This window comes from Salmo trutta, chromosome 3, assembly GCF_901001165.1.
Source record: "Salmo trutta chromosome 3, fSalTru1.1, whole genome shotgun sequence".
NCBI classification, from domain to species: Eukaryota; Metazoa; Chordata; class Actinopteri; order Salmoniformes; family Salmonidae; genus Salmo; species Salmo trutta.
The window spans coordinates 64,233,263-64,255,567 of NC_042959.1; the positions used below are offsets into that span (position 1 = coordinate 64,233,263).

The 22,305-nt window shown below is 40.2% G+C and overlaps 1 protein-coding gene and 1 long non-coding RNA gene across 2 annotated transcripts; both read left to right on the forward strand.

Moving 5' to 3' along the window:
* The first annotated feature begins 44 nt into the window (after positions 1-44).
* Positions 45-1,500, forward strand: LOC115183233 (uncharacterized). The gene is made up of 3 exons (XR_003874005.1): positions 45-152; positions 479-547; positions 1,079-1,500. It is a non-coding gene; the product is annotated as an uncharacterized LOC115183233 (long non-coding RNA).
* An 88-nt stretch (positions 1,501-1,588) lies between these two features.
* Positions 1,589-21,477, forward strand: LOC115183202 (meprin A subunit beta). Its single transcript, XM_029744544.1, has 16 exons — positions 1,589-1,700; positions 2,086-2,173; positions 2,463-2,481; positions 2,663-2,701; positions 2,861-2,892; positions 2,982-3,060; positions 3,241-3,358; positions 3,453-3,631; positions 5,367-5,585; positions 5,962-6,126; positions 7,318-7,542; positions 8,158-8,601; positions 8,742-8,927; positions 12,210-12,321; positions 19,772-19,822; positions 19,972-21,477. The coding sequence occupies exons 1-16, from the start codon at positions 1,621-1,623 to the stop codon at positions 20,048-20,050; spliced, it is 2,115 nt and encodes a 704-aa protein (XP_029600404.1). The 5' UTR covers positions 1,589-1,620; the 3' UTR covers positions 20,051-21,477.
* The last annotated feature ends 828 nt before the right edge of the window (positions 21,478-22,305 follow it).

Genomic DNA, 22,305 nt, shown 5'->3' on the forward strand with positions numbered 1-22,305 from the left:
TGATTCATCAAACCAGTTTTGAGAGGATTTGGTGGATGAGGAAGAAGATTCTGGATTGAGGAAATGTCAGTATGAATGAATGGTTCGAACAAGTTCACTTTGTTAAGGGGCAGTTTTTGGAGATTTCAACTGGTATTTAAGACTGCAAACAGGTATTACAATGTTCATGTGTGAATGACTTTAACATTTTATTTTTCCTATAGTATTTAAAGATGATTTTCACCATGTAAAGTGTAATTTTCTGTTAATGATTTGGGAAATTAAGTCTTTACTATTATGCAGCCTTACCAATGCACAAGTTCATTAAATAGGAAATCATGTTGAGCATGTATATGGCCATTTTACTGTGTACAACCTGCCAATCAAGCATCAGTCTCATTTGCTCAGGCTCTTACTCACGTAGAGGTGATGTGAATTGAAACACATAATGGGTTCTTGTTTGCTGTTTTACAATTATGATCCAATTTGTTACTGCTAGTGACCTTGACCCTGGAAAGAATATCCAGAGAGAATGTATATCCATGCCTGTGTTGTTGTTTTGGCTGGGGTAAGTAAAGGATACGTTCAAAATATTTTATGAGTAGGTATCAGTAATCAAGGTAAGACCCAAGTGCAGACTGAAGTAACAATGTTTATTGTAACCACAGGGGCAGGCAAACAGGTCAAGGCAGACAAGGGTCGATAATCTAGAGGCCAAGGTACAGGATGGCAGGCAGGCTCAGAGACAGGCAGTGGTTGGCCGGGTACAGAGACAGGCAGTGGTCGGCCGGGTACAGAGACAGGCAGCGGTTGGCCGGGTACAGAGACAGGCAGTGGTCGGCCGGGTACAGAGACAGGCAGGTATAAATACACAGGGGATAATGGGGAAGATGGGCAACACCTGGAGGGGGGTGGAGACAAGGACAGGTGAAACAGATCAGGGCGTGACAGTAGGCCTACACTCATGGATCACTGTAGGACAATATGTTAAAATAACTATTTTTAATTTGATACAATGTGATTTCTTGTATTGTGAGAAAATAATAATCAGTTATGTAAAACACTTATCTTAATACATTTTATCTATCATTCTCCTCAGGCTGTTCCCAAGGTCACAGGTAGGTCTGGATATTCTAAATGAAATAAAATGTACTGGCTACAGTCTATGGACCTGAGTTTAATACATTTTTGGGGGGGGGGAACAAACGATGGCAGTCTCCAGTACCATATGTTTTATACTCAAGTCTTGGTGAGTAACGACATGGAATCCTGATTTTCATCTTGTATGAAATATCAAACCACTGTAGTATTTATGCTATAAGTAGAGCGTCACTTGTTCAATTCCAGTTCCCAGCTGTATTATGTTTATTTTGTATCACATTGCTGATCCTTCTAATGTGGTCACTGTATTTTCTATTCACACAGATATGAACACTAAAGGAATCATTCTGCGAGCCTTTGAGCAGTTCAGGCTGAAAACATGCATGGACTTCCAGCCCAGTAAATATAAAAATATGTTGATGGTAGCAACAACGTGAGCTGCATTCTTGTAGAATGATGCTTCAAACCAGTTAAGAGATATGGCCAATGAGGAAGAAGGATATGTTGGAGTATTTTCAAGATGTTTCAGTTCTTATAAATATGAATGGCTGGTTTGAGCGAGCTCACTTTCTTAGGGGCTGTGGTTGGAGATTTTGTCTGGTAGTTAAGTATTCGGAGAGGTATTATTACAATTTTCATGTGTGAATTATTTTTGAAATGTTACTTGTGAGTTAAAAGATCATATTTACACCATGTTAAATGTATGTTATACAGAATTTGAATATTTTTTTATTTGGGAAATTATTTGAAATCTATTTAATATTATGTTGAAAATGCATAATTCAATAAGAGGAAATTATTGAGCATGTATAGGGACATTTCACAGTGTACAGCCTGTCAGTCAAGCATCAGTCTCATTTGCTCAGTATCTTACTCAAGTAGAAGTGATGTTTGAAAAAGAAAAGTTGAAAACAAAGTCGATTTAATTATTTTATCAAAACACATGTAAGGGATTATTGTTTGATGTTGTTTTCAAATAATGTTCTGATTTGTGGTTACTGCTAGTAATCTAGACCCTGGCAAGGATATCCAGAGAATGTATATCCATGCCTGTCTTGTTGTGAGCTTAGCTGTCTCACAAGCTTTAGCAGAGGTAAGAAAAAAATATTACAAATACATACTTTTATAAGTTTAAAATATATATATTAATCTGTGTAGCACAAAATGTTGAAGGCAATATGTTTATTTGGATACAATATACTTTCTTATAGGAGAAAACAATTATATAAATAATACAAAACATACTGTTCACCTTAACTCAAAAGGTATTATGAGACATTTACTTTAAGTTTAAGAGTGGAGTTTTCTATCATTTCTTATCTTCAATAAGAATGTCAATGTTTACAAATTTACAAAAATGTATTATTTTTCATTCTCCTCAGACTTCTCCAAAAGTCAAAGGTAGGCCAGGGTATCCTAAATGAAAATAATATGAACTGGCTACAGTATATGGACCTGCTAAGTAAAAAAAAAGAGAGAGAAGATGCTTACATCCTGTAATAATTGCAGGAGTAATGTTTTACCAATTGATTATGATTGCTTGTACTTAATATTGGTGACTTGATTATTTTTCCTTTTCAAGACATCGAGGATGAGTTGGACATTGACAAAATAAATAAGGGTAAAGACAGACTCTGTAAAGTAATAATACACATTGCATAATACATAAATAACATTTGTTAGTAGTTTTGTAAAAAAAGTACACCTTCATAAAAAGTTATTTTAACTATTTTTATTTTAATAACTAATTACTTATTAACACATTGTCTGTTCTTTTCAGACTTACATTTACGTGAAGGGGACATAGTGGAGGTGGTTACAGCAATGGTTAAAATTATTTCTATGTTTTAATGTCACACTCTAACTGAGGAATGTGGGTTAACCAAATCATCTTGTTCCAGACCTTTCAGAGGAATGGCGTTCTGGGGGATAACAAACGCTGGCAGTCTCCAGTTCCCTATGTTTTAGACTCAAGTCTTGGTGAGTAAAGACATGGGATTCTAATTTTGACTATCTTGTATCAAATATCATACAACTGTAGCATCTATGCTGTAAGCAGAAAAGTCACTACTTCAATTCCAGTTGACTGATGTATAATATTTATTTTGTATCACATTACTGATCTTTCTAATGTGGTCACTGTATTTTCTATTTGCACAGATATGAACACTAAAGGAATCATTCTGCGAGCCTTTGACCAGTTCAGGCTGAAAACATGCATGGACTTCCAGCCCAGAGACTCTGAGATGTACTACCTGACAATTGAGAAACGTACAGGGTAAGACGTACTGGTGGAACATTTGGTAGATATTTGCTAATCAACAATTAATTACATGGTATGTGTTTTGTGTTAACATGTCTATCCCTGGTAGGTGCTATTCCTATGTAGGGAGAACGTTTCCAAATGGACAGGTTGTTTCCATTGGACAGAACTGTGGTATTATCGCCATCGTGGAACATGAGCTTCTACATGCTCTGGGCTTCTGGCATGAGCAGTCCAGATATGACAGGGATGAATATGTAACCATTGTCAATGAAAACATCCTAGAAGGTTTGACGCAATGTTTTTCCCAACTAAACAACGGTTATTTATTATTTGTCTAGTTTTTAGATTCTAGCTTTAATGTGGGATTGTTCAGGCATCTACTGCTTCAGATGAACATTAATGATGTGTAGTGTATGAATACTGTACAGTTCTAAGTCCTCATATTAGAGAAAATGGGGAAATGTATAATATACAGTTTGAATTAATCCTCTACCACCACCTCTGAATTCAATGTTTCACTACAAATAAAACCATGCTAGCATTTAATAATCTCAGGGATGCTCAAACTATTCTCTACCAGCTGTCCTACCCTTCCTTCTCAAATCAAATCAAACTTTATTAGTCACATGCGCCGAATACAACAGGTGTAGACCTTACAGTGAAATGCTTACTTACGAGCCCCTAACCAACAGTGCAGTTTCAAAAAATACAGATAAGAATAAAAAAAAGTAACAAGCAATTAAAGAGCAGTGTAAAAAAATAACAATATATACAGGGGGGTGCCGGTACAGAGTCAATGTGTGGGGGCACCGGTTAGTTGAGGTAGTATGTACATGTAGGTATAGTTCATTAAAGTGACTATGCATAGATGACAACAGAGAGTGGCAGTGGTGAGGGGAGGGGGCAATGCAAATAGTCTGGGTAGCCATTTGACTAGATTTTAAGGAGTCTTATGGCTTGGGGGTAGAAGCTGTTTAGAAGCCTCTTGGACCTAGACTTGGCGCTCCGGTACCATTTGCCATGAGGTAGCAGAGAGAACAGTCTATGACTAGGGTGGCTGGAGTCTTTTCCAATTTTTAGGGCCTTCCTCTGACACAGCCTGGTATAGAGGTCCTGGAAGGCAGGAAGCTTGGCCCCAGTGATGTACTGGGCCGTTCACACTGTTGTCCTGGCACCACACTGCCAGGTCTCTGACCTCCCCTATAGGCTGTCTCGTTGTTCTCAGTGATCAGGCCTACCACTGTTGTGTCATTAGCAAATGTAATGATGGTGTTGGAGTTGTGCCTGGCCATGCAGTCATGAGTGAACAGGGAGTGCAGGAGGGGGCTGAGCACGCACCCCTGAGGGGTCCCTGTGTTGAGGATCAGCGTGGATGTGTTGTTACCTACCCTTACCACCTGGGGGCGGCCCGTTAGGAAGTCCAGGAACCAGTTGCAGAGGGAGGTGTTTAGTCCCAGGGTCCTTAGCTTAGTGATTAGCTTTGCATCATCTGTGGATCTGTTGGGGCGGTATGCAAATTGGAGTGGGTCTAAGGTTTCTGGGATGAGGGTGTTGATGTGAGCCATGACCAGCCTTTCAAAGCACTTCATGGCTACAGACGGGAGTGCTACGGGTCAGTAGTCATTTAGACAGGTTACCTTAGTGTTCTTGGGCACAGGCACTATGGTGGTCTGCTTAAAACATGTTGGTGTTACAGACTCAGACAGGGAGAGGTTGAAAATGTCAGTGAAGACACTTGCTAGTTGGTCAGCGCATGCTCGCAGTACACATCCTGGTAATCTCTCCTCCTTCTAGACTCTGATCTGTGTTTTAACAATATGGTTATATGTTTTATTATTAATTTCAACATTAACCTAACATTTGTTTGTTAAATTATCATTTGTATTATTATTTCATGCACTTTGTGGGCTACAAATTAATGTCACTTTACAATAAAAAAATGTAATAAATGATGGTGATTATTATTATGTACTATTATCATCATTATTAGTTACGTCATATAATATTTTTTTGCTTTCAGGATACCAAAACGACTTTAATAAGTACAGTGAGAATGACACCACCACCCTGGGTACTCCGTATGACTACTACTCAGTGATGCACTACAGCAAAGATGCCTTCACCAATGGCAATGGATCAACTATCATCACTAAGCAACCAGAGTTCCAGGAAGTGATTGGCCAAAGACTGGAAATGAGCTCCAATGATGTCTTGAAGCTGAATCGAATGTACAGTTGTAGTAAGTGTTGGATAGCTCTGTCAGAATGTCTGTTGATAACACTAACGCTTTACAATAAGAGTATGGTACTGTACGGATCTAGATATGGTATTTAGAGGTATACTACCTCGAACCTTAACCTGAATTCAAACCTTACAAACATAACCATAACAACTGTTGAAGTGTATAGTTTATTGTGCATGTAAGTGCAAAGGATATATACTGTATCTTATGGCATTCCAAAACGCAGATCTTTACCTAACTGAGTATGAAAGTCTCTTCTCCAACCATTTGTCAAAGTCATTTCTGTAAGGTCATAATTCTGCATGTGAACACCCGATTCAGGGCTTAAATCGACATTGAGAACAGACGGTAATATTTTTGTTTCACGTTGTAGATGCATCTGTTGCATTTAAGGAAAGTTGCAGCTTTTCCAATAGCGGCTTGTGTGGGATGAGTCGCTGCTCTCGGAGTGCGGAGAAAGGCAGTGAAAATGGCTGGGAGAGAGTGACACAGGCTGCAGGGGGTCCCTACACCGACCACAGCAACCTGGGCACTAATGGTAAGATTTTGTGACAAGTTATTAGTGAGACCATTTCATTTGTATTTTTATTTATTATGGATGCCCATTAGCTGCTGCCAAGGCTTGCATGAGTTACTTAATGTGGTATAGAGTTCCATGTAGTCATGACTCTATGTAGTACTGTATGCCTCCCATAATCTGTTCTGGACTTGGGGACTGTGAAAAGACATCTTGTGGTATGTCTTGTGGGGTATGTATGGGTGTCCAAGCTGTGTGTCAGTAGCTCAAACAGACAGCTTGGTGCATTCAACATGTCAAAACCTCTCACAAATACAAGTAGTGATGAAGTCAATCTCTCCTCTACTTTGAGCCAGGAGAGATCGACATGCATATTATTAATGTTAGCTCTCTGTGTACATCCAAGTGCCAGCCGTGCTGCCCTATTCTGAGCCAATAGCAATTTTCTAAAGACCCTCTTTGCGGCACCTGACCACACGACTGAACGGTAGTCCTGGTGCAACAAAACTAGGGCTTGTTGGACCTGGCTTGTTGATAGTGCTGTTAAGAAGGTAGAGCAGCACTTTATTATGGACTGACTTCTCCCCATCTTAGCTGTTGTATCAATATATTTTGACCATGACAGTTTACAATCCAGGGTTACTCCAAGCAGTTTAGTCGCCTCAACGTCCACATTATTCATTACAAGATTTAGTTGAGAGGTTTAAGGTTTAGTGAATGATTTGTCCCAAATACAATGCTTTTAGTTTTTAAATATTTAGGACTAACTGATTCCTTGCCACCCATTCTGAAACTAACTGCAGCTCTTTGTTAAGTGTTGCAGTGATTTCAGTCACTGCAGTAGCTGATGTGTATAGTGTTGAGTCATCCGCATACATAGACACACTGGCTTTACTCAAAGCTAGTGACATGTCGTTAAAGATTGAAAAACGTAAGGGGCCTATCCACAATACGTTTTCTGAGATGGATATATACATCCTTCTATGGGTATGTACAATTTATTTGCTACAAAATGCAACAGAATAAACAAATAATTTCAGTCCATTAAAGTAATTAACACAATATGTATATCTCGCTTTATAATATGGAAGCCCACACCTTCGCTACGGTAACTGGTCTATATTGAACCTATACAATAATGCATACTGTACATCGACATGTTACATAAAATGTTGACTGAATCCCACTTAAAGGAATTCATATTTTCCCAAGGTACTGGTTTCTTCATGCATGCCAGCACAGCGTCAGGCCAGGAGGGGGACACAGCCTGGCTGGAGAGCAGGGAGATGACTCCCAGCAGGAAGTGCAATGTCCAGTGTCTGCAGTTCTCCTACTACCACAGTGGTAACGAGTCAGACCAGCTCAACATCTGGATCAGAGAGTATCGTGATGAGAGAGACCCTAACGGAACTCTACGCCTCATGGGCCAGATCACAGGTAATCTACTCTCTGAGTAAGGCATGTAAGTCATGACTATATTGAAAAAAAGACATCACTACAAGAAATAAAATGTGGTCACAGTTGGGGCAGAGTTTCCTTCAAGGGCTTGGGCAAAGGTCGGATCCAATGTGTTTAATAACGATGGCTACCTATCTAAAATAATCTCTCTTACACTGAACATGCAAGAGCTATGGTCACTCAGACATGGGATGCCAGAATATGATGGATCACAGTTTGGAAAGCCTGAGTTGTATGTGTCCAACAGCTGTTATATCACTGATAAGGTATTGGCCTTTAAACATTTTTTTATTTTATTTAACCATTATTTAACTTGGCAAGTCAGTTAATAACAAATTCTTATTTACAATGACGGCCTAGGAACAGTGGGTTAACTGCCTTGTTCAGGGGCAGAATGACAGATTTTTGACCTTGTCAGCTCGGGGATTCAATCTAGCAACCTTTCGGTTACTGGTCCAACGCTCTAACCACTAGGCTACCTGCCGCCCCAATAAGTTAGCCCAAGTTCACAATTTCCTCCTCCAGAATATGACAGCTGTTAAATCACTGATAAGGTATTGGACTTTAACAGAAACTCCCAATTTCATCCTCCAGGTTCCCCAGCATCTTACTGGCAGCTCCTCCACGTGTCCCTGAACGCCACCAAAACCTTCCAGGTGGAGTTTGAGGTGCGTAAAGGAGCAGGACCATCTACAGGCGGGGTTTCCATCGATGACATCAACCTGTCAGAGACGGAATGCCCCCATCACACCTGGCAGATTAGAGACTTTGAGAATGTTGCAAAGATCACTGACACCTGGCTATTCAGTCCAAGACACTACTCCAGAGACGGCTACGCCTATCAGCTGATGGTTGTTCTGAGATCAACTTATATTGGAGTCTATGCACGCCTCCTGTCTGGTAAATATGATGACCAGCTCCAGTGGCCCTGCCCATGGAGACAGATAACGTTTCTGCTGATGGACCAGAACCCAAACATCCAGCTACGTATGTCCAAGCAGAACAGCATCTCCACTGATCCTGAACAGATTGATTACAGTGAGTCAAACAGATTTACATTATTAGAATGAAATTGTATACCCATGAGATTATTTCTGTGCATTTTCAAATCAACGTGTTATATTATCATAAGCAACCTTAAGTATTTACATTTTACATGTGTTTACATGATTTTACAGAAAATGGTGAGAAGTATTTATTTTGGGACAACCCTCGTAAAAATGGAACCTTTTACAAACAAGAGGGCAATGACTCAATCTACGCAACCAAAGGTTGGGGCTACGGCTATTTTATGTCCTTTAAGGACATCAAGGACAATGGCTTCCTCAAGGGTGGAGACATCATCTTTCTCACTTCCATGCAAGGTTAGCTATTCAAATCTGATAACATACTTACAGTTCATGGGGGGTTAAACATAAAATGTTGTGTTAAATTAAAACCAGCTAAAAAGTTAAACACTTACATAACATGAATAATTATTGTTTTAAACCCCCAAAAGTCGATTGATGCTCCACAGCATTAAACGGTGGCATAATTTTGAATCTTGAATAGCTCCCTGTGTGTTTATGCTCGAGATTTACCATAATATCTTGTAGCGGTTTAACTTGAAATCGGTTGTTAAACCCGAACCGTGTGAGCTAAAAACAAATATGTCACCAATATCGAAAGGGGAGACTCTCATGAACTGGACAGTGTCGGTTGTTTGGTTCTAATAATTAGTTCACATCACGCCTTACGGTAGCGATATGAACCCAAGGCTTTCTGAAGGCTTCGGAACTTTCACCAAATTGTACCGAAAAACAGCTAATTACTTATAACTTCATTATCCGTTCACAATGCACATTAGTGACATAAATAGCAGCATATGCTTATCAGATACATGTAAATCGTTGGCTTTTTGTAGCCTATAATCAGTTGGAATACCAAGTTCACATCTTACATCATGCTTCCCTTTTTTTGCTTAAGTTGACCATTTTTCTAAAATGGAATCTATGGCATCATTTAGGGTGCTTAAGATAGACGCTTATACTATACTAGGGGTGGCAGGTAGCCTAGTGGTTAGAGCGTTGGGCCAGTAACCGAAAGGTTGCTAGATCGAATCCCCGAGCTAACAATGTACAAATCTGAGTTTACTCTATCTACCAGTGAGGTGAAATTATATGAAGAAAAAAAAAATATCAGTTCCGAACAGAACTGACTACATTTTTTAGACTTTAACCTTTGTCAAAGTAGATTTTTTTTGTTTAGAACGAGTGCAAAGACAAATTGAGTTATTGCACATGCTCACTTCAGAGTAGGGGTTCCCTGATGGGAATATGCAAATACATGCTAGAATGCGCCAATAGGATCTTGCTAGCTCGTGCTTGGCTCTGCCCACCTCCTTGCTTGTTCTGCCCACTGTGACTAATTTGTTCACATTTCAAACGACGGGCTGTGGTCTATCTTGGTTTAGTTATAAAAATCTTTGGGCATACTGCTTCAAAGTTAGCTGCTTAGCAATTTCGACACATGCCTCGGTACTCCGGTATCAAACGTAACATCACTACTTTACGGCAGTCATCTGAACTCTTTTGCAGACTTCCTGATTTCGAAGAGGTCTTGTCACAAAACTGACTGTCCAGACCGAACCGTTAGAGCTACAAATAAATATGTCACCAATATCAACAGGTGTCGGTTGGTGTCGGTTGATCTGCTCTATGACACACAAGCTTCAGGGGAGTCATCTGAATTTAACCCAGGACCGGGCTGTACAAATTGCTAAAAATGCATCGGGGTAAAATTTGCCCAAAATAACATGCCCAAACATGGGTCAAAAAGAAAATCTCGAATATCTCTCAGATATACGACAGACACTTCAAAAACTTGTTCCTTATGATTTACTTGTTGACTGTCTGTTTTACCATTTATGAATGTGTTATTCAATGTGTTTCTATGGGCTATAGCAGTGTTGTGATGTCACTATCATTAATATGATGACTTTATTTATCAAATAATTAACTACTATGCTTAATTGGTACTCAATTAAATGAATCATGTAACAATTAACTCATTAGGAATGTGGAGCACCACCGGAAAAGTTGTTTACCGAGTTACTATCTCCTGACTTAAAATATTTATATATCTCTTACATTAATAACAGTCGATTATTAATTATTACCTCATCGGTCTCATTCTGAACGTCACAGACTTCGTAAATCTGCACAAACCCAGGTCTCACTGATCATTCTGTACCACACAAATGGATTTATTTGTTTACTAACAAGCTAAATGATAACATAAGATACACACATGGTATTGGTTATTGATTAGAAACTTAATACGTGGACAACAGGTCCCTAGCGGACTAACACAATATGGCACTTGTTACACAAGATGGAGAGTTAAAGAGAGAGGGAGAGAAAGAGAAGAAACACTTGGATACATTTGGAAACTATGCTTACAGTAGCCCTAATACCTTGCCCGATCTGCCGCTCTTTTGGCTAAGACTTAATGTATGTATTAATGTGTTGAAGGTCTTCGTTGGGTATCTCTGTTGGGCCCAGGCCTTCATGGGCAGGGTTCCACTTGGTGAGAAGGGGGGGGCTGTTCTTCAGATGGCCTTCTCCTTCGTTCTCGGGTGTAAATCTCTGATTGTCCACAAGACTTCACAATGTCCTTCTTAGTTGTCTGTTTACTTGCACTCGTTCTGGAAGAGTGGTCTTCTGAAGACGGGCTAATCAGCCGTGTCGATGATCCCAGAGTGGTGATGAAAGCAGTGTAGGAAACGATGATTTGAAGAGAATAACCGGATGGTCCTACTTAAATTCACCTTCTTAGATACAGTACTATCTAAGAACATCTACTCAATCGTAGCTTCTTTATCCTCGTGTTGCAGTTTTCGGGGTCGTGACTAATGTGGACCAAGCTGCAGCTTATGGTCCGTCTAGTCCCCTATGTTAATTCTTAACTCAATACTTTTATACCCACGGGTAGAAAGGGGCATTTACGTCATGTTGACACTCTCTCAGGGCTCCCTGGGACGTGGCTAGTTACGAGGCAAGGTATCAATTTACTATGATCTCGTTAGAGACTAAAATCAATCTTATCATCACAAAAACATTCTCTCATCCTTGATATTTTCTACACAACGTAAAGGGTGTAAACCTGATATACACCGTGTAAAAGCTCTTCAAGTTACAACGTTATAATGTCTTTATAATAATTTTAATGACATCACATAATACACACACATTTTCCATATTCCATCTCTCATCCTTCCCAACATTCGGATGTTGAAATATACTGTCCCAGTGTTCATTGTTTGATGTTGAAGTTTTGGGTGGCCACTCTTCTGGAACACAAAGACATTCCAAACTAGAGACCAAAAGGAATCGTCTACTGCCTACAATTTACGATCGACGTCAGGTGTCATAAAACCCCCACATCCATCCCTCCCCCCTCTGCGGGTGAGAGGGCTTTATTGAAATCTGATCCACTGTAACCTGATCCTTGGATCCTCACAGGAGAGTCATGACAGCAGTAAATATCAAATTCAATGTTCCAGAATCTTTCCAGTTTCTTATGTAATTTATAATTTGTTTAATTTACCATTTCAAAATTACCAGAACAGAACAAATACACTATGCAAATTTTGGTTTTGTCTCCAGATATCTCCAGTCTGCAGTATGCCGGTAACAACTCACTTCCCTGTCCCACTCCACCACCACAGGACTTCACCCTGTTGCATAGCAAGCGGGAGGAGGGCCCATGTTCAGCCAGGTACAATCTTTCTGGTCACAGACTTAAATGAGCCTTATAAGTGTAATAATTGTTGTATTTTTAACACAAAAGTAATATCTTGGTGACTACATGAATTGCAGACTATATCCAACATTATAAACTGGGTGGTTCAAGCCCTGAATGCTGATTGGCTGAAAGCCGTGGTATGAGACCGTATACCACGGTTATGACAAAACATGTATTTTTACTGTTCTAATTACGTTTCTAACCAGTTTATAATAGCAAGTTTCTAATGTCTAAGAACAGCCCTTAGCCATGGTATATTGGCTACATGCCAAATCACCTAGGGCCTTATTGCTTAAGTATGCCTTGAACTATGGGTTGAGGTCTGGGTTTATCACCCCTTCAAAACATAATAATATTGTGTGCTTTTTGCTTCTTCTGTGTTCTCTTATTTTTAATGATCATAGTGTATTTGTTCTGTTCTGGTAGTTTATAAATTGTAAATAAAATAAATTAGAAATTCTATAAGAAACAAGTCACAATACCCCATGCTGCCATGCACAGCAAGCACTCTATGATATCTCTTCTTTAGTGCCATCTACTGTATTGATGACAAATTGCCTCTTTGCAATAGTCTGCAAACACATTCTATTCTCTTTTCAAAAGGTATCCCCAACAACAACAGTCACACCTACAACAGAAGAAGAAAATGGGAATTTAAACCATTACTAAACCATTACCAGAAAGCGACATCCTATACATTAAGCAGTGGTGTACATACATAAATAGGGATTCCAGTATGTACAAACTTTGAAAAGCATAATCATTTAAAGGGTACATTTTCAGTTGCTACATCCATATTTGGACTTAATGATATACAGTGCATTCAGAAAGAATTAAGACTCCTTCCCTTTTTCCACATGTTGTTACATTTTTTTTTTAAATGAATCATCAATCTACACACAATACCCCATAATGACAAAGCAAAAACAGGTTTGTAGACATTTGTAGACAAAATAAATGGAAATATTACATTTACATAAGTATTCAGACCCTTAACTTAGACTTTGTTGAAGCACCTTTGGCAGTGATTACAGCCTTGAGTCATCTTGGGTATGACACTACAAGCCTGGCACACCTGTATTTGGGGAGTTTCTCCCATTCTTCTATGCAGATCCTATCAGGCTCTGTCAGGTTGGATGGGGAGCATCGCTGCACAGCAATTTTCAAGTTTCTCCAGAGATGTTCGATCGGGCTCTGGCTGGGCCACTCAAGGACATTCAGAGACTAGTCCTGAAGCCACTCCTGCGTTGTCTTGGCTGTGTGCTTAGGGTTGTTATCCCGTTGGAAAGTGAACATTCACCCCAGCCTGAGGTCCTGAGCGCTCTGGAGCAGGTTTTCATCAAGGATCTCTCTGTACTTTGCTCCGTTCATCTTTCCCTCGATCCTGACTAGTCTCCCAGTCCCTGCCACGGAAAAACTTTCAATCAAGATGTAGAAACATCTCAAGGGTCATCAATGGAAACAGGATGCAAATTTACCCAAAAATCTAAAAACCTTTTTTTTAATGAATTGGAGAATAAGGCTGTAACGTAACAAAATGTGGAAAAAGTCCAGTAATCAACACGTTTATCTTTAAGATAGTGTTTTTGCAAATCAAACATTTCAGCAGAGACTAGAGCTGTTTTCGAGGCCCCCTAAAGCGAGACCGATTCAAGCCAAAGACCGGAGCAAATTGAGTCCGATTCACGAACAAGACCGGAGGGAGGGGGGGCAAGACCGAGTGAAGACCGCGACCGGGAGGGGTCCAAGACGAGAAATGCGAGATCAATTCAAGACAATGATTGTGATTTTGTCAAATCGCCACCAAAACAGTTAAAAATGTCCAGCATTTCTGTGTTCATATCAGAAGAACATATGGATTCTTTAGACATTCAGAATGGGGGGAAAAAATGCATGCTAAGGGCAAATGGAGGCACTCTACAAATGATAACTAACCCAAAACACAGTGGGAAACAATGGGCGTTCTACGCCTTCAGAAAAGCGCTAAGGATTTATAAAATAATACTTCTAAATAGTTATATATTATTTTCAATGATGTTCTGATTTAATCTCTTCCATTTTTGTTGCGAAGGGTTAACGAAGATAAAAAAAGATCCAATCAGGATTTTTCTATGCTGTTGGGACATAAATCTTGCTTGGCTAGTCAGCCATTGGCTAAAATAAGTGAAAAGAAATCATTTAATTTGGACCTAATCTATGGATTTCACAACTGAGATTACAGATATGCATCTTTTGGTCACAGATACCTTAGAAAAAAGGTTGGTGCGTGGATCAGAAAACCAATCAGTATCTAGTGTGACCATCATTCGGCTCATGCAGCACGACACATCTTCTCACAGAGTTGATCAGGCTGTTGATTGTGGCCTGTGGAATGTTGTCCCACTCCTCTTTCTTGGCTGTGCAAAGTTGCTGGATATTGGCGGGATCTGAAAAACGCTGTCGATCCAGAGCATCCCAAACATGGTCAATGGGTGACATGTCTGAGTATGCAGGTCATGGAAGAACTGGGACATTTTCAGCTTCCAGGAATTGTGTACAGATCCTTGTGGCATGGGGCCATGCATTATCATGCTGAAACATGTGATCGCGGCAGATGAATGGCACGACAATGGGCCTCAGGATCTTAAATAAAATCAAATGTTATTTGTCACTTGCGCCGAATACAACAGGTGTAGACCTTACATTGAAATGCTGACTTACAATCCCTTAACACTTTTTTTAAAACTGCATTGTTGGTTAAGAAAGTATTTACTAAAATAAACTTAAGTGTAAATATACAGTTGAAGTTGGAAGTTTACATGCACCTTAGCCAAATACATTTAAACTCAGTTTTTCACAATTCCTGACATTTAATCTGAGTAAACATTCCCTGTCTTAGGTCAGTTAGGATCACCACTTTATTTTAAGAATGTGAAATGAGAGAATGATTTATTTCAGCTTTTATTTCTTTCATCACATTCCCAGTGGGTCAGAAGTTTACATACACTCAATTAGCATTGCCTTGAAATCTTTTAACTTGGGTCAAACATTTCAGGTAGCCTTCCACAAGCTTCCCACAATAAGTTGGGTGAATTTTGGCCCATTCCTCCTGACAGAGCTGGTGTAACTGATTCAGGTTGGTAGGCCTCCTTGCACACACATACACTTTTTTAGTTCTGCCCACAAATGTTCTATGGGTTTGAGGTCATGGCTTTGTGATGGCCACTCCAATACCTTGACTTTGTTGTCTTTAAGCCATTTTGCCAAAACTTTGGAAGTATGCTTGGGATCATTGTCCATTTGGAAGACCCATTTGCGACCAAGCCTTAACTTCCTGACTGATGTCTTGAGATGTTGCTTCAATATATCCACATAATTGTCCTTCCTCATGATGCCATTTATTTTGTGAAGTGCACCAGTCCCTCCTGCAGCAAAGTACCCCCAAATGATGCTACCACCCCTGTGCTTCACAGTTGGGATGGTGTTCTTCGGCTTGCAAGCCTCCCCCTTTTTCCTCCAAACATAACAATGGTCATTATGGCCAAACAGTTCTATTTTTGTTTCATCAGACCAGAGGACATTTCTTCAAAAAGTACGAACTTTGTCCCCATGTGCAGTTGCAAACCGTAGTCTGGCTTTTTTATGGTGATTTTGGAGCAGTGGCTTCTTCCTTGCTGAGCGGCCTTTCAGGTTATGTCGATATAGGACTCGTTTTACTGTGGATATAGATACTTTTGTACCTGTTTCCTCCAGCATCTTCACAAGGTTCTTTGCTGTTGTTCTGGGATTGATTTGTAGTTTTCACACCAAAGTACGTTCATCTCTAGGAGACAGAACGCGCCTCATTCCTGAGCTGTATGATGGCTGCGTGGTCCCATGGTGTTTATACTTGCATACTATTGTTTGTACACCTTCAGGCATTTGGAAATTGCTCCCAAGGATAAACCAGACTTGGTCTTGGCTGATTTCTTTTGATTTTCCCATGATGTCAAGCAAAGAGGCACTGAGTTTGAAGGTAGGCCTTGAAATACATCCACAGGTACACCTCCAATTGACTCAAATGATGTCAGTTAGCATATCAGTAGCTTCTAAAGCAATGACATAATTTTCTGGAGTTTTCCAAGCTGTTTCAAGGCACAGTTAACTTAGTGTATGTAAACTTCTGACCCACTGGAATTGTGATACAGTGAATTATAAGTGAAGTAATCTGTCTGTAAACAATTGTTGGAAAAATGACTTGTGTCATGCACAAAGTAGATGTCCTAACCGACTTGCCAAAACTATAGTTTGTTAACAAGAAATTTGTGGAGTGGTTGAAAAACAAGTTTTAATGACTCCAACCTAATTGTATGTAAACTTCCGACTTCAACTGTGTGTGTGTGTGTGTGTGTGTGTGTGTGTGTGTATATATATATATATATAATATATATATATATATCTATAAAAAACAGAAAATAACTAGCAACCATAAAATAACAGTAGCGAGACTATATACAGGGGTCCTGGGACAGAGTCAATGTGCGGCGGCACCGGTTAGTCGAGGTAATTGAGGTAATATGTACATGTAGGTAAAGTGACTATGCATGGCTAATAAACAAAGAGTAGCAGCAATGTAAAAATGGGGGGTGGGGTGGGGACAATGCAAAATAGTCCTGGTAGCCATTTGATTTGCTGTTCAGTAGTTTTATGGCTTGGGGGTAGAATCTGTTAAGAAGGCTTTTGGACCTACACTTGGCAATCCGGTGTCACTTGCCATGTAGTAGCAGAGAGAACAGTCTATGACTAGGGTGGCTGGAGTCCATTGCAATTTTTTGGGCCTTCCTCTGACACCGCCTGGTATAGAGGTCCTGGATGGCAGGAAGCTTGGCCCTAGTCATGTACTGGGCAGTTCGCAGTACCCTCTATTGTGCCTTGCGGTTCGAGGCCGAGCAGTTGACATAACAGGCGGTGATGCAACCAGTCAGGATGCTCTCGATGGTGCAGCTGTAGAAGTTTTTGAGGATCTGGGGACCCATGCCAAATCTTTTCAGCCTCCTGAGGGGGAATAGGCGTTATCGTGCCCTCTTCACGACTGTCTTGGTGTGTCTTTGGACCATGATAGTTTGTTGGTGGACACCAATGAACTTGAAACTCTCAACCTGCTCCACTACAGCCCCGTCGATGACAATGGGGGAGTGCATGGTCCTCCTTTTTCTGCAGTCCACAATCATCTCCTTTGTCTTGATCATGTTGAGGGAGAGGTTGTTATCCTGGCACCACACTGCCAGGACTCTGACCTCCTCCCTATAGGTTGTCTCATCGTTATCAGTGATCAGGCCTACCACTGTGTCGTTGGCAAACTTAATGATGGTGTTCGAGTCGTGCTTGGCCATGCAGTCATGGGTGAACAGGGAGTAGAAGAGGGGACTGAGCATGCACCCCTGAGGGACCCCTGTGTTGAGGATCAGCGTGGGCTATGTGTTGTTACCTACCCTTACCACCTGGGGGTCCAGGATCCAGTTGTAGAGGGAGGTGTTTAGTCCCAGGGTCCTTAGCTTAGTGATGAGCTTTGAGGGCACTATGGTGTTGTAAAGCTGAGCTGTAGTCAATGAATTGCATTCTCACTTAGGTGTTCCTTTTGTCCAGGTGGGAAAGGGCAGTGTGGAGTGCAATAGAGATTGTATCTGTTGGGGCGGTATGTACATTGGAGTGGGTCTAAGGTTTCTGGGATAATGGTGTTGATGTGAGCCATGACCACCCTTTCAAAGCACTTCATGGCTACAGACGTGAGTGCTACGGGTCGGTAGTCATTTAGGCAGGTTACCTTGGTGATCGTGGGTACAGGGACTATGGTGGTCTGCTTGAAATATGTTGGTATTACAGAAAATGTCAGGGAAGATACTTGCCAGTTGGTCAGAGCATGCTTGGATTACACGTCCTGGTAATCCGTCTGGCCCTGCGGCCTTGGGAATTTTGACCTGTTTAAAGGTCTTACTCACATAGGCTACGGAGAGCATGATCACACAGTCGTCCGGAACAGCTGATGCTCTCATGCACGGTATCTCTGTGCATTCAAATTGGGGTGGCAAGTAGCCTAGTGGTTAGAGTGTTGGGCCGGTAACCGAAAGGTTGCTAGATCAAATCCCCTAGCTGACAAGGTAAAAATCTGCCATTCTGCCCCTGATCAAGGCAGTTAACCCACTATTCCTAGCCCGTCCATTGTAAATAAGAATTTGTTCTTAACTGACTTGCCTAGTTAAATAAAGGTTAAATAAAAATTGCCATCAATAAAATGCAATTGTGTTGGTTGTCTGTAGCTTATGCCTGCCCATACCATAACTCCATTGCCACCATCTGTCAGCAAACAGAGTGCCACTCATCAGCAAACCGCTCACCCACACGGACATACACGCTGTCTGCCATCTGCCCGGCACAGTTAAAACCGGGATTCATCCGTGAAGAGCGCACTTCTCCAGCATGCCAGTGGTGAGCATTTTCCCACTGAAGTCGTTTACGAAGCCGAATTGCAGTCAGGTCAAAACCCTGGTGAGGACAACTATTTTGAAAATCTTCGCTTTTACAAACCCACAGTTTCATCAGCCGTCTGGGTGGCTGGTTTCAGACGATTCCAAAGGTGAAGTAGCCTGATGTACAGGTTCTGAGCTGGTGTTGTTACACGTGTTCTGCAGTTGTGAGGCTAGTTGGACGTACTGACAAATTCTCTAAAACAATGTTGGAGGCAGCTTATAGTAGAGGAATGAACATTAAATTCTCTGGCAACAGCTCTGGTTGACATTCCTGCAGTCAACATTCCAATTGCACGCTCATCTGTGGCATTGTGTTGTGACAAAACTTCACATTTTAGAGTGACCTTTTATTGTCCCCAGCACAAGGTGCACCTGTGTAATTATCATGTTGTTTAATCAGCTTCTTGATATACCACACCAGTCAGGTGGCGGGATTATCTTGGCAATGGAGAAATGCTCACTAACAGGGATGTAACATTGGGAAATGCTTAGCCTAATGATTGTGTTTTCATATTCTAATGATTGGGACGTAGTGGCTTATTATGTCTAAGTGAATGGACTGCTTATCCTTTAACATTATGCTGTTTGTGACTGCTGTCTTTCCATTGGCCCTATGCAGTGGTGTAGCAGAGCCTGGTTAAGTGGGTATACTCAAACTGGCCTGCCCAGCAAAGAAAAGGCACCCTGTGTCAAAAATCATCTGAGTCTTAAAAATATATTTTTCTGATTTTTCACTCTCAAAAATAACAATTTTGTTTCATGGAAAAACAAATGTGTTGTGATTATAGAATATAACATTTTTTTTTATGACAAACAAAGATATGCATGTAAGACTACAGTTTCAGTGGTTTGTTCCAAACATCAGAAACCAAAGACTGTCCAACTACTCATTATTATGTCAACTTTTATTTGAAATGTTTCTGTATCCTTTGCTGTAGGCTCATTACCACCACTCTCCCTCCTCCAACAACAACTGAGGAAGACAACAGGTACTCAAACCCATCCCCCTTTACATATTACTCTAACGTTACCTCGTGTCACAATTGTGGCCATAACGGTAGGTAATACATACATCATTAAAGTGAATTGTAGCCAAAGAAAACTAACAACACTATTATCTTTATTATCTCACCTCTAGCATCTTTGGCTTCTCTCCTGGTTTTGCCTCCTCCCCTGTGGTCATCCTTCTGACTCTTCTGCTGCTGTTGACTCACTGATGTGACAGCTCCCATCCTCACCTGGCCTTTGAATATAGGGAGCAGGAGTGAAAGTCTGGCCCTGGTTGTAGGAAGTCGAGCTAGCCTATTCTAAAACCCATAGACGTTTTTTGCATTTACCAATGTAAGGAATCTGTTGAAATGAATCTTGATTTTTGTCCACAACTGACAATAGGATGACTCATCTCATTTAACAGATAATTGTGAATGCAATGACAAAATGGCAAATTGATTATTAATGGTGGTGGACCTACATAATGGCACTTTTTTAAATAATGCTTTTATTACATTTTATATTTTTCTTTCAAGGAGCAGTCAATATATTAATTCACTCCACTTCTTCTAGTTAAGTTTGTCTGTTATGATTGAAAATAATATATACCTATTAACTAGTTATGATCATACCTATTTGTCAATGAAAATAGAAAAAATTATAAAGTAAATGTATCTTCTCAATGAATGCGATTTAATATCTTAATCATTTGAATGTGTTTCTAATAAACACTATCTTCTAACATGCCCCTTTCAGTCCCCCAATATACTTACACATTCTTTATTTTTAAATGAGTCTTACCTTTGTTTGTCTAAAACTTTACCTAGTAAATGAATATAACCTTCGTGTCACAGTGCCATGTTTACCTTCAACGTGCAAATAACAATCTGAAATGGATGTTGTGACTTTGAAAGAATGTATACAAGTCAATCAATCAATACAAAGCACTCATCCCTCATACCAGCACAAATCTGTGTAACAACAGGGACAAATAGCAACAACCCTTGCATCACCATAGACAACAACTGACAGTAACTCTGTTTGATGCTCTTGCAGCTGACTGAAATATGTACAGTTGTCTCTGCATGAGTGATTACACTGTTTCTTGCTTCATGATGTGTATCATAAAAGGACAGACTAACCTGATGCGTCTTTGTCTTTTCAGACATTTCACATCTCTAATGTCTTCCATAACAGTGAGCACTGAGACTTGACGAACTGTCCCCACGCTTTCCTGAACACATCTATTTACGGTCTTATACTGTATGAAGAAAACACTAATCAGGTCATACCATATACTGCATGTCTTAGCTGGAAGTTAAAATATGACAAATTATCGGCCTACATAGACTACTGTATATGGTGGTTGGTGGTCCACAAGTACTCCTTTCCTCAAGAAGGCTGAACTGGTGTCTTTCATTTTGCTCTTTTGCTTTTTAATGATTTGGAGGTCAGATATAAAGATCTAATATTAATTACCTCATCTGATTTCCACAGTTTAGTGAAACAGTAAGAAACAAAGATTTTAATGAGAAATAAAAATAATCACTAGGGATATTTAGATGAATGAGGTGATCTTTCTAGTTGTGTTGGAGTGCAATTATTACACTGTCTTTTGTTTTGACGAAAATAAAATATGTAAGGGTGAGGGCAATAATGTGAGCCTGCAGCATCTTTACAATGTAGCTTGAGGTCTGGGAACACCTTTAGAATAAGGGAATCCATTTATAGGCTCAACCTTTTCCTCCTTATAAGTATGACTGTGAAGACAGTTTGGGGGAATTCAGAGCTGCTGAAGTTCAGTTGAGGAATAGTCGTCCCCATCCAGGTTTTCAGATAAGGTTCCACTGATTAAGTTTGGACCAAACCATTAGGGCGGCAGGTAGCCTAGCAGTTAGAGCAATGGGCCAGTAACTGAAAGGATGTTAGTTCGAAACCCTGAGCTGACAAGGTGAAAAACTATTTCGATGTGCCCTTGAGCAAGGTACTTAACCCTAATTTGTCCAAGGTCGCTGTTGATAATGGCGAACCCTGGCTGTAATCCCACTCTCCCAAGGGTCTCAGGGAGAGTTGGGATATGCAAAAAAAAAACATTTCCAATAAAGACTTGTATGTGATAAATATAAATGATAATTTGTTTAACTGTATGATACAGTGATTGCATGACTAAGCAGTCAAGAAAACACTATTGTTCAGTCAAATTCCTTTGATGGAAAAAAAATTACAGATTGTACAGAACTGATGGAAGAAATGACAGATTCTACAGAACTATTACTAAATGTTTCTGTTGCAACTTTGTCTACTCAGGCAGCTTGACTGTTACAAGGACAAGGGATGATGTATATTTCTTGTGGTGAGCTTGGCTGTCTCACAAGGTTTGTTTCTGGTGCGAATATGATTCATTACTACCTACAATTTAAATATCCAATGAGGTAAAAACAATTGCTGCATTAATTTAAACGGGGACATTAGGCCTACATTT